At 34.0% G+C, this 12,806-nt stretch overlaps 1 protein-coding gene across 2 annotated transcripts; it reads right to left on the bottom strand.

Moving 5' to 3' along the window:
* Positions 1 to 2,173: 2,173 nt before the first annotated feature.
* On the bottom strand, positions 2,174 to 12,479 carry LOC149793115 (transmembrane protease serine 13-like). Of its 2 annotated transcripts, none has more exons than XM_089967022.1 (6): positions 12,278 to 12,479; positions 10,802 to 10,875; positions 10,178 to 10,263; positions 3,652 to 3,893; positions 2,970 to 3,079; positions 2,174 to 2,481 (listed from the first exon to the last, which is right to left on the bottom strand). In XM_089967022.1, exons 1-6 carry the CDS (start codon positions 12,345 to 12,347, stop codon positions 2,320 to 2,322), a joined length of 744 nt encoding a protein of 247 aa, XP_089823148.1. In that variant the 5' UTR covers positions 12,348 to 12,479; the 3' UTR covers positions 2,174 to 2,319. The 2 variants fall into 2 exon arrangements, with proteins under 2 accessions (XP_089823148.1, XP_089823149.1); XM_089967023.1 differs by having other exon boundaries at positions 3,652 to 3,878; positions 12,278 to 12,473.
* Positions 12,480 to 12,806: the final 327 nt, after the last annotated feature.

Below are 12,806 nucleotides of genomic sequence, written 5' to 3'. Positions count from 1 at the left end.
GAATAGGTTGAGTTAATCTTCTCCCAGACTGGTTTTAGCTTTGTAGGAACAAGAATAGGTTGCCAAGACATCTATTATATTACTATCAAAATAATGTTGTAATCATAGTTTAATATTACATAAGCTATGGAATAAACCATGTGTATCTAGAACTGATCATTTTCGTAGCTAAGATTATATATATATATATATATATATATATATATATATATATATATATATATATATATATATATATATATATATATATATATATATGGAGTTTAGTAGGGTTTAGTAGGGTTGGGGTGGGGTGCTCCCAATATATAATTTAAATTATTATAGAAGTCCCACCCAGGCTCGATTTTGTAGGAAGTGAAATTAGTGATAGAGAGAGGTAAAGCTCTGAGCCCCCAGCCAGCAATGCCGACAGTTAAATTATTGAGAACACAAAGGTGAAATTCAAAGGAATAACAATTTAATACAATTCAATATTCGAATGATAATAATTTCCCAATCACTCTTCTTCGTCTCGACCAAGTGATAGCCTATTGCATCATGTGATTCATAGTGTGAGATCGCTTTTCCACTTGTCCTTGTTTTCTACTCATCTGTATCTCTCCTATCCCGCCAATTCCTTCTCTCCTTCCGATTTCCCTCATAACTCCTTCTCCTTGACGGCTCCTTCTTCAATTTCTCCTCCTCGACTCCTTTTCCTCCTCCTCCTGGACTCTGCTCTCCGGCTAGTCTTCGATTCACAAAAGACTTCTCCACTAGTCTCTATTCCGTCTCTCTCCAAGAGTCGGGACTAAACTACACCAGAAGTCTGTCCCCATAAAGCTTCCTATACTAAGCTTTGTCTTTCCGTAGAATTGTCTAAGTTTTCCCGCCAATTCACGAGTGGTTTCCTGAGTTATTGCTACAACTTCTCAGCACGATGTTTCACAATGACTGGGATTTCTAGTCTAAAGTACCCTGTTAAATTCTGGTTGAAATGGTGACCACACCCCTCTCAATTCCGATTGGATCTATATTCTACCCTGCTCTGTTCAACAATACACAATGCTCCAGGTGAGATTTACGACGCCAGTAAGGGTTCTTTGTTCTTGGACAAAGCTTTCAACGTCCACATGTGATTTTTGACACCCAAAAAGCTGGGCTCTCGTAACAAATACGAACAGGACCACCATATACAAGGGGTCTAACATATATACATGGCTTCTAACCTTGTTCCTTTGTTCTTGTCTTAGGTAATCGCGGTCAGGCAATGTGATATATATATATATATATATATATATATATATATATATATATATATATATATATATATATAACAAGTTAATGTATAGAAGATTAGAAACTATATATAAACTAGCTAGTTAGCCTATTAACTGTATCGTTAATAAATTCACAAAATAGTAAATTTACCGCAAGTTGCATCTTAAAAAAATAAAATTATGGGAGATACTCTGGTTTGTAAGTATATTTCTTTTGTGTATATTTGGCTTGGCCGGTCTATCGAATTTTTATATTTGTTTGATTTCGGTGGTGGTTTTTGCTACAAGTTTTAAAGAAAGATTTCCCAACTATTGTTAAGCACCCAACTATTGTTAAGCATTACCTTTCGAAAAGCTTGTGGTTCAGGGTTTATAAAGTTAACTTGTAATGGTCAGTGGTTTGTGTAGTCCAGCTTCGTCACAAATGTTGAAGGTTGGTAGCCTTGGTTTTTTCATAAATAAATTCGAAGCAAAAGAGATAGGTGGCCTTGGATTTTCATGCATAAAAAAAGCTGATGACCACGTGTTAGTTTTTAATACCCGTTGAACCGGTTTACCAATGTGAGTTGTGTACTGACTAATAACAGATTCAGTGGAATGAACAGATTCAGTGGCATGACACGAATGAACAGATTCAGTGAAATGAACAGGTTCAGTGGCCCAAAAGCTAGATTTTCGCCAACGTCATGCTTAAAAATATAATAAAATTGAATAAAAAATCAGCAGTAGAAAGCTTTTTAAATGCTATTCATTTACATGAGTACAGAATGCCTCACAACTGTACATCTCAAATCAGCTGGACGATTTTCCGTCATGTACAAATAACTATTTTGAATCTCGTACAAGTAAATATATCTTCAAGGCGAAGCGCGTGAATCATATGAAATTAAATGGGATCAGTCAATAAAACTATAACATATTGAGAATAATGTCTTTATTAATTTGGCATAATGAAAGCCATTCAAATACAAAGTCAGTGGGATACAATGAATATAACAATGCAGTGTGGTAGAATTGTGAAATAATTACATAGTTTCCATCATTCAAATTGAAATTATATTCATTATTTATACAACTGTTTCACTCTTTGAATCCAGTTCAGGTAGTAAGAGACTTTGGTAAACAGCACGGGCGTCTCGGGACAATAAGTGACATTGTTATGGACAACGCCTACCACTACCCATCTGTCACGTGACTGACACATCAAAGGACCGGTTTCCCCAGACTAAATTGAAAGAGAACAATGAAACTGAATCATTCGTATTTGGAACTTGCTGTACTACTCACTATTAATGCAAATTATTTCCTGTCGCTTTTTAACTTTTCAAAGACAGAATACAACAGATTTTGAAAATATCATAACTACTAGCCAATATTCAACGTGATCTTCTGTATAATTTGAATACTAACATAGGTTGGACGATTATGTCAAAAGCTTTAAATCATCATGAACCGGTTTATACATCTATGCATCCTTTTTGTGACGGTTTCACTGGGTGTTTTAGTTGACTTCAATGCTGTTAAGAATAGTTCAGGTAGTTAACCGGTTCCAGCTGTGTATTAACGATAAATCGTATGTCTCGTTATTCCAATAGCTTGGGCTCTTCGTAAGTAATAAATTTGTTTTGTTTTTTTTGACCGTTTTTTTTATAGTCTGTAACAATTAATGATATTTGTCGACTGACATATACGATTTTTAGAGCGGAAACCTACTTTACAGGAATCGATCCCTTTCACCATGGCACACCATTCGAAACTTTCAAGCTGCCTGTGAAGTGCATGGAAACAGCTGACGTTGTCCAGGACTTGAACACTTGTTGTCTCTAGAATTCAATGGGGAATTTCTCGAGATTCAAAATTAGTATAACGTTGAATTGCTACATTTTGTCTTTTTTTTATGCGGTTAAAAACAACAATAGAAAAAGACAGTTTATGCAACAAAAACAGAAACATTCTAGTGGACACAACAGTTGACAAATAAGAGTTCAGTTGGGATAGATACTTAAATGTCAACACACACTTATATATATATATATATATATATATATATATATATATATATATATATATATATATATATATATATATATATATATATATATATATATATATTCTGGGGAAAATATCGGCATTTGCAGACAAGTGTAATGGTTGACCATGGACAATTCGATGACCTTACATAGCTATATAGAAAACTGAGTCCTTATACATTTTTAGCACAAATAATGAGTATCCAATATACACGACCTCAAACTGCATAATTGTGTCTTTGCGCACCACATATAACAATTCAACCATTTCTTGACCACCAGTCAGTTCCAATGCAAATTGACAAGAAAATAAAGGATGAGGAAATAAACCGAGAGAGAGAGAGAGAGAGAGAGATCAATTTTACCATTCATAGTCTCGGTTCTTTGGAAAATAATACACGTCTGTCCAATAAAATCCTCGTTATAGTCAGGCAGGCAGACAGGAGAAACTTGACTGATGGCCACTCCCTTGTCAAGTTTGACCATGGCGATGTCATGTCTCTCGTCTCTAAAGCTACTATCCACTACAAATTTGTCCACGAAGTAAGGGGTGTTGTCGACTAATACATTCCACAAGGACGGATTCGTATCCCTTAAAAAGTAACAACTGTAGTATTCATGAAGAATAATAATTTCATTATGTTATCAGCAAATCTTTCCCGAACTTAAATACATGTATCAGGGCGAAACTTTTTCTTCATTTTCAAGTTGTGTTGAATTCTGAACTTAGTGCGTTTTCACTTATACTCAGTATAAAAGTGGATCTGTTTGGTCCGTTTTCTCATGGGTGGGTGGGTGGAAATATAAACTTTTACGTGTTAAATTATTGGATTATGTTTGTACCTCTGCAGGAGTTGATTAGAAATAAATTTCTAAAAGTAATATGTTTGAGCGCAACACTTTGTGAAATAAACAAAAGCTAAACTAAATGAAATGATCACAGTTCATTCAACCATGTCACAAATCGGATTGTATACTTGTTTTGTAACTCTGACAATTTATTGAACGAGAGATCTGCAAATAATTAAACAAAATCGAAAATGATGAAACAGAAAGACTCGTTTTCAATAATAAAAAAATTCAAGGAAACAAAGATAAATAATTGCACAGGACTGTTGATAGTTCTGAAATTGTCGTAACATTTTAAAAAATAAAGACATGTTTGGCTTGGGCAAAATACATGAAATCAAAATGACTGATTGATTATTTAAATGTTAATAAATCTCTGCTGAACACCATAGAAAAACTGAACCATTTACTAAACTATTTCATGGAAACAACAGCAGCAGCAACAACAACAAGCTCTTATGTACAGTAAGGTGGAGGTAAACATTTTCCAAACTGATACTTACAAACAAAGCAAGCTGTTGCTGAAACACTTTCTAATAAACTGATATATAAATGCATTCCAAACGTAATAGCTGAAACAGCTACAACGCTAGTAGAATCTGGTGCTAAAGCTGCTATATCAGTTACTTCATGGAAAGAAACAAATCTCACCATGTTAATAAATCCTAATACTGGAACATTATGCCTACTACTGAAACACATATACTATTGACATCTCACTCTTAATTTAAATGAAGCTGATAAAATACCGCACTTGTGGAAGTTAAGAAAATCACATTCGATGATCATTCGAAATTCCTCGAACACGAGCAAAAATACACTATGAAGAAGCTAACAGCTTGTTTTAGAGGTAATATAGATATTGAATGCATTAAACGTAAAACCAACATTCGTAGTGTGAAGCTCAGACCATGTTTAATTGTTTGCAGGTTGAACGGAATTCAACACATCAAAGTCTGGTAAAAACTAGCGACGCAAAGCAACATTCAAGATACGTTTATTTGTCTAAATCAAAACATTTAATGCAATGATTCACGATGATAAACATATTGCATTCAATGATTAAACATGGGGGATAATCTGTATGAGTCGTAACTGTGACATGCGAAGACATTATTCCTTTAGTATGAAGTACTCACTGGACATCTTGAGGCCTTTTTAAATGATTTATATCACAGGTTCTGCAGAGCAAGAAAAAGATCTTTATTTTAGGGACCTATATTACGTTTCTCTAAGTCCAGCTGCATACACAAAAATCCGCCGTTTGTGAGTACAAGACAAAATAATTTAAATAATATCCGCAGATTTGAAGGAATGGTTAAGTGAACAACACCTATATACTTGTTACACACGTAAGCTAGCGAGACGTCCCCATGCACGTGGATACGTGGTGGTCTCAACGATGATCAGTGACAAAGACACACAAACATAGATAGATAGATAGATAGATAGATAGATAGATAGATAGATAGATAGATAGATAGATACGAAATCTAACTGATGGCTACAATAACAATCATCATGCATCAATAGACATGCCTCCATTTAACACGAGCGATGTTACTAAAAGTAAGTCATTGTTATGGATATTAATGCTACTAGGAAACATACATATGGGAATAATCCACTGGCACGAGTGTCAAATATATTACTGATAGAACAATATATGCTACGGCAGAAGTTATAATTGAAAGAGGAAATGCTGCGGTTTAGCCTTTACAGCAAGCATCTATCTGATTAAGTCAATTGACCCCAATTAATCCGAGAAGAAACGAAATAAACACGACAATGTCATCGAAAATTACCATTGAAAACCTGAAAACTTTAATAAAACAGGTAAGACGCTTGGCTACTTGATTCATAAATTGAAATATCAATGTTTTATTAATCAGATTTAAACAGCATGGATAATTCCTTTTCTTTGTATATGGATATTCATAGAGATCCCTTGACATCGACGATAATCTCAAACTTGAGAAATAATGATGAGAAAATCACCTGTGATGGGTTTTAATATGCGTGTTGCGTTAGGTAACACTAAATAACAAAGATGTACTCAACGCCTAGCATGCAAAAGATCTCTCACAAAGTGAAATATCTCAGGAAGTGAAGTGAAATACCTCTGGAAGTGAAGTGAAATACCTCAGGAAGTGAAATACCTCCGTCACACATATCATCGTTTTAACTCACGCGTAGCAGCAATAACTCAGAGAAAATATTGCAAGCTTGTATGCGAAAGGTAAACCCATATATCATGATATCATCTGGCATGGGGTTTTATGCTGCTTGACAGGAATGTTAACCAGATGCTACTATTGAAATGATAAACAAATTGAGATGTAAATACGTGAAAGATGTAACCATATTGTTGAAAGAGATGATGTTTTAATAACTAAAACATTTTCACGACATACAAATATCTGAGGTTACCTGAGTCAGTGAAAATTGAGGAATTTAGATCGGAAGCTGCTAACAAGCGACAAACATTGGAACATAAACCACACAGTTGATACCATTTGGAAAGAAGCTTGGGATACCACCTGACTTTCAGAAACTATGAGATCGTCGTCCACTGTGACCAAGTGTGCTCTTGCACTGGACTTTAAATTTACCATTTCACATGGCAAAGAGTCTGGAGTGATAGAATGAGGAAACAAGGACTACGAAATTGAAACCTTTCGTCACCAGTAGGATTAAATTACTTCTGAATCATTATCTCAATCAGTAAATGAAAAGTTAATAGATTAATTCACTTTATTTGTGACTACTTAACGAGACAGATAGAGAGAGAAACCAAATATCATAGACACATCAGCCAATACAGTTTTAATTAAAATCAATCTTGATTCTCACAAAATGAGCTCGATCCTGTGTAAAATATTAGCAAATGTTACGTTGAATAAACATATTTCAATTAGGCAATATATGTCAGTGTCTTTAGATGTATTGGTGCCTTTGCATGTGCCTCTGTATTATTGACATGATGAATGTTTGACAAGTTTTTCTCTACCCACATAGTAATTTGATTGTCCTTAACTCATCTCACGTTCTTAACTGACATATCATGGATCATAGTCATTTTATATAAATTGTTGGTTCAAAACGTTTGACGCATGACTTTCAAATATCTTTCATGCGATCACATTTACTCTTTCCCTCTGACTATGGCCTAGCTTTTCTATCAGCAACATCGCATCATAGTATTCTGTATTTACCTTGGCGTATGTGTTGGTTCAAAAATATTTGATCGTCTGTCAGAAGTTTATTTTCTATGCCTGAAATCGTTAAACTAAAAACAAGGGCTAAACTTAGAAATAGTGGCTTGGGACAGGTTAATATTATTTTAAAGATACATTTCGAAACTACTCAAAAATAACACATCAACTTTTATTTATTGACGTAGCAGTTGCAAAGGTCACTATTGTGTTCAGTTTGATGTGTGACATAATATTACTATGCACACAGTGTTAATCGTTATCTGGTAAAGTACAATCACTTGAATACAGCTTTTGTTGAGTTGTATGGATGGTTTATTAAATCTAAGATATCCGTGAATTCATATGGCTAAATACCTTTCCTCAAATATTTTAATTTCAGTACACCAAAAGGTTTGTGTGTATGTAAATTAGTCTCTATTTAAGGTTTTAGAAAGCTATTATAATGACAGTCCCATGAACCAGCTACTATAATGACAGTCCCATGAACTGAAAGCTGTCAACAAATATAATCATTATCGTACTGTTATTTTCTTGCCATCCTTCACGACCCACGCACTATGAAATATTTTGTTGAATGAAACGTATTTATCATAGTTATCGTAGTTATTCTGTCTGATTTTACCTAATCATCTGGGTCATTGTTTATTAGCGTGATGATGATCAATCAGATAAGGGATGTATAGTATGTATAGATACATCTGAGTACCTGAGTTATCTTAGTTATTCTGTCTGATTTTACTTAATCATCAGGGTCATTTTTTATTAGCGTGATGATGATCAGATGATTGCTTTAACGCGGCAGGTCATGGATGAATAGTGAGGAAAACATCTGATTAACTGAAATTCAAATTACAGTTTATATAAGTAGGGCATCTGTGTATTTTAGTCAAATGATGGACACAAAATTTATCAATGAATCTTTTACTCTCACAAATGTACATGTAAACACAGATAAAACATTCCTTGCGAATACCATAGGCTTTTCTCTGATCTTCGCGTTCTACACTAGTTCCCCAATTCTACCCAAACAGTTATAAAGCAACTGAATGCAATCAATACCTATAAAACTGTTTGACCTGCAACATTTATGAATTTAAGTGACGTGCATAAAAAACCTTGATGACATTTTCCTTAGTTATTATTACCTATGAGGGACTGATTACAATTGTGTGGTAAATACCTCGTACGATATGATATGGGACATTCAATTGTGTGGTAAATACCTCGTACGATATGATATGGAACATTCAGTTGTTGATTTTAAAATTTCTAAATTTGAGAACTGATCCTTTTCAGGCAGATATGTGTTGACTTATTTATATTTTAACATAGCCGTTTGAAATCTGAAACGTTTTCTAGTGCATTGAAAGAACAATTTCTAAATGTATTTCCTCCGAATTATATTTGCCTATTTCTGATGTCACTTGACAAAATTTTGATTGCAAACATAACTACAAACGTGCTTATAGTCTGCTTTTATGCCACTCTAACTGTTCTAATGTATTTCTATTCATCTGTTTGAAATACATTCAGAGAGATAACGCATTTTAGTTCAGATTTTGGTATGCTTATCATTTTTAATGGAGCTTAATTTAATCAATGACTATGTTAACCAAAACTTTTATTTTGATGGCGAAAGAAAATTTTGTAAGTGAGTTTTTAGCGGAAATTCATTGAATGAAACGTGCAAGATCTTACTGAAATTTTGTTAAATAAATTAACGACAAATAAGTTTTAGTTTGGTTCTGACTTTGTCATTTTGGACATTAACTGTTTTCATAGTTTTAAAACCTATTGTGAAAATACTACAAAGGGACAAAAGTCGTGCAAGTATAAATAACACAATACGATGTATGTCACTGTACATATATTTTGATTGCAACACCACAGCTGTAGAATGTCTATCAGTAGGTATATTCCATTGGTTAATATTAGTTGTTTTGTGTTGTTATTGCACCCAAGGAGCAAGCTATCTAGCTTCGTCATTGTCTATGTCAACGAGTTTCACCTCAGGTGCAAATCAGCAACGTTACCTCATTCCCCTGGCACTGTACAGAATAGGGAATTGTAATAAGTCAGTTATTAGCTCCCTTAAATGAATAAAATCGCAGATTATGACAAACGTGCTCTCTGTAACCACATCACATTTTTTATTGTTGATTAACATCGTCGTTGCTGTCATGGAGTAATCATTGTCACGAGGAGACATCATATGCATTAAAGCATTGTAAATCTCCATATTTAATACATGCGTGTCTATGTAATAATTAAGTGTTCCTTTGTAAGGTCTGTGAATAGTGGATGTTGTTGTTTTCATGCAGTAGTTGATATGGATTCTCAGCAGTAGATTTCAGAATGGAACTAAGTTTTTCAGTTGTGCATTTTTGTTTTAACGCAGTAGCTTAGTAAGTGGTTCAGCTCCTGTTGTTTTTCATTCAGGTTATATATGCAATAGTTTAGTCATTTGTTCTGGTGTATTATTGCGTCTAGCTGGATTTTATTAACTGTTCCGTCATTTTCAACATATCAGGTAGTGTTTTTGTTCACTGTTTAAAATTGAATTAGTGTTTCAGAACTATCTTACTCTGATACATAAAACCAATTTCAAAGAAGATCTTTGGCCTACCAGGTTACTCGAGCACTGGTGAGGTAGAGTGTCATGATTTCATCCATTACACTACCCTAGCTACGCCTACTTCCGATATTCCAAGATACCTAATATAGCCATTTAAAGGGCAAGGATGTCCTAGAAACTGATGGATAGAACAATTTGACTGTGATCGTAGGGACGGCCTTCAGTGGACGTAAAGGTACAATAGTTTACCTTGCTATGAAACTAGCTGCTGTGAGGACCCAGTTAGAATCCACCAGAACACATAAGCCATCACCTCCGAACTTCTTAAGTCGAACCTGTTTATTGTATCGAATTCATTACGAAACAAGGCATATTCAACAAGTGATTTTGGTATTCCAATTCAACAGTCTTGAATATAAACATAAGTAGGTTTACGTAAAGCTATGCAATTGTGTCTAAGAAATATCATTTAGATTGCACTGTTATTTGTATATCAAATGATAGCATTTCGACCTTGTCATCTTGTCGACAGGTTCGGGTGTTTCACTGTTTTCTTTTTTCTTAAGGGTGAGGAGTTTTAGAAGTCAATAATATGATAATCTATTTCGTCGTTATCGTACTTTAATATAACACAAAAGCTCTACAATTTAAATATATTATGATCATATTTCGTATAATATCTTATGAACTACCTAACTGATATAGTGCTCTTATTCAAATAGCATGGAAGAGACCAGAACAGAGCATAATGAGTCTGACCTTTTTAACCTAGGCGAAAAAATGTTAGTAGTACTAAAGGTAAAACTATTATATGAAAGAGATTTATTACTGAAAATTGGTATTGAAAAGTGAAAAGTACTACATGATTATTACCAGCCATGGAAAACGGACTTCAGAAACCGCTCTTCCTACGATTACATTCGGTACAGTATGTCCACATTCAGCAGCTGTAAAAGTGAGAGATGAGAGATAATTCATGCTCATCCTTAACCAAGTAATATAAACGTTTAACAAAATCATCCAATTGTCACAATCTAATAAGTCTAAAAGTTCAACTTCATGTTTCTAACAACAGGAGAGTGAGACAAGTTCATCTATTCGTCCGAGATCTTTACTGTACATGTAGCCTATTAGTAATTGCACTTTCTATAATAATACAATCTCCATGAAATTCAATTCTAACCAGGACGATCTGAATATGTTCTACTTATTAACAGAAAACCTTAAAAAAATTCTTGATTTGAAAAGAAAATCCGTCAATTTCTAAATAAATAGAAATATCCGAGGATAAATAAAATTTTCAGTACAAATTCGAAAATTGGCGAAATAAATAAAAAATGTATTAAAGTACCCAACTGTGGTCATTCTTCTCATCGTAAATACTCTATTTAATCTAAATTGCTTAGAGTGACCTAAAATACAAAGAAGTCTGTGAAAACAAATGCTGAACCTCATTACAAATGCCACATCGATATATTGCTAATCGGTAAGTACGGGTATGAGGCGAAAATATACTTTGTTAACTTACAATGTGCACAGCCAATTGTAGTTTGAGGACAACACATTACTTTTTATATTTATTTATACCATGAATGACGGCAGTATAATGCATTAACATATGTACATAAATGTATTCATATAAATATTTTCAGTGAAAGATTCTTTCCAAACAAATTACTATGACATGCAAAGACATGTGGTTAGTTAGCTACGTCAATACATACATGTATTGATGTACTTATAAATAAATAGCTACGGTGTTGATAACTATTACCGAACAAAAACTTGGCTAATTAAATACATTCACAGACAGACAATTTCAGATTCATCTGGGAAAGTTATTGAGCTAGCTAACTACAAGCTAGACAGATATAGTGACTGAGTGGCAGATACATTGATGGGCAAATAGATAAAGAGATAAACAGACGCTTAACTATACACACGAGATTAGGGAATTATATATATTAACTCTGTTTTGTGGTTTCCTTATATTAATTTATGTTCTTTAGTGTCTCCAGATATATAGTGAATAACCCCGCATGTTAACATTCCTAACTGTATATGTATAATTTTGAATGAAATGCTAACAAAACTTCAAATTTGAGATGCCATTGTAATGAGGAATAAAACTTACAAACATAAAGCTTGATTCCTTTACTGATAAGAGCAAATGTGACATAGTTTGACCTCTTATCTGTGCAAACAAATATGTCTGCCTGTCGCGCCTGGAATAACCATGCAAGTTAAGGAGTTCAGACGGTACATAAAGTGTCAACGACAGCAAAGAGGGGATCTTTTTGATCATTAGTGTCCGTTATTTTAGTGTATTGTTCACTACGAGAAACTTACCTGACTTGTCTATAGAAAAACACACAGAAAAAATCTGTTGGGAAAGAATATATAGAGCCAGTCTAGCCATGAAGTGGTGTGATGTCAGCAGATGACTCGAGAATTCGATGGTGTAGTGGAACGTCTAATATTTTGCACTAAGTACACAACAAACCTAGCATGTTCTGTTTCGTATCATGAACCATGAGAGTTGTTTGTCTTGGGGATCATCGTCTTATCAGTATACCAAAGTCTGATGTCACGTTGTACATTAAGTATCCAGTCTCTTGGAGCCCCTTAAGGCAGTTCCTCGATGAGTAATAAAGAAACGAGTGCGTTCAATGAATTATTCCCGCTAAAATTTATGTATTTATGCAAGTACGTATATAGGTAATGAACTTTAAATGTGTATAATTGTTGTATTCCAGTTTTATAGCGGCATTGATTTTAGTCTCAGCAATACGGATGAGAGGGTATTGGATATCTCGCTGAAAAACATTATTGTAGCCTAGTGATGAAACACATTTGGAAACTCAAACATATGTCTCAT

Source organism: Sinohyriopsis cumingii, chromosome 8 (assembly GCF_028554795.1).
Source record: "Sinohyriopsis cumingii isolate HCF-2022 chromosome 8, ASM2855479v2, whole genome shotgun sequence".
Taxonomy (NCBI): domain Eukaryota; kingdom Metazoa; phylum Mollusca; class Bivalvia; order Unionida; family Unionidae; genus Sinohyriopsis; species Sinohyriopsis cumingii.
This window is presented reverse-complemented; position numbering and strand designations above follow the sequence as displayed.

Bases quoted from the DNA above. Each gene is read 5' to 3' on its own strand.
- LOC149793115 (XM_089967022.1), bottom strand. From the start codon at position 12,347: ATGGCTAGACTGGCTCTATATATTCTTTCCCAACAGATTTTTTCTGTG. The intron at 10,876-12,277 runs GTAAGTTTCTCG...TCACTTTTACAG, and splicing joins TTTTTCTATAGACAAGTCAG to CTGCTGAATGTGGACATACT. The intron at 3,080-3,651 runs GTAAAATTGATC...ATTGAATTCTAG, and splicing joins AAGAACCGAGACTATGAATG to AGACAACAAGTGTTCAAGTC.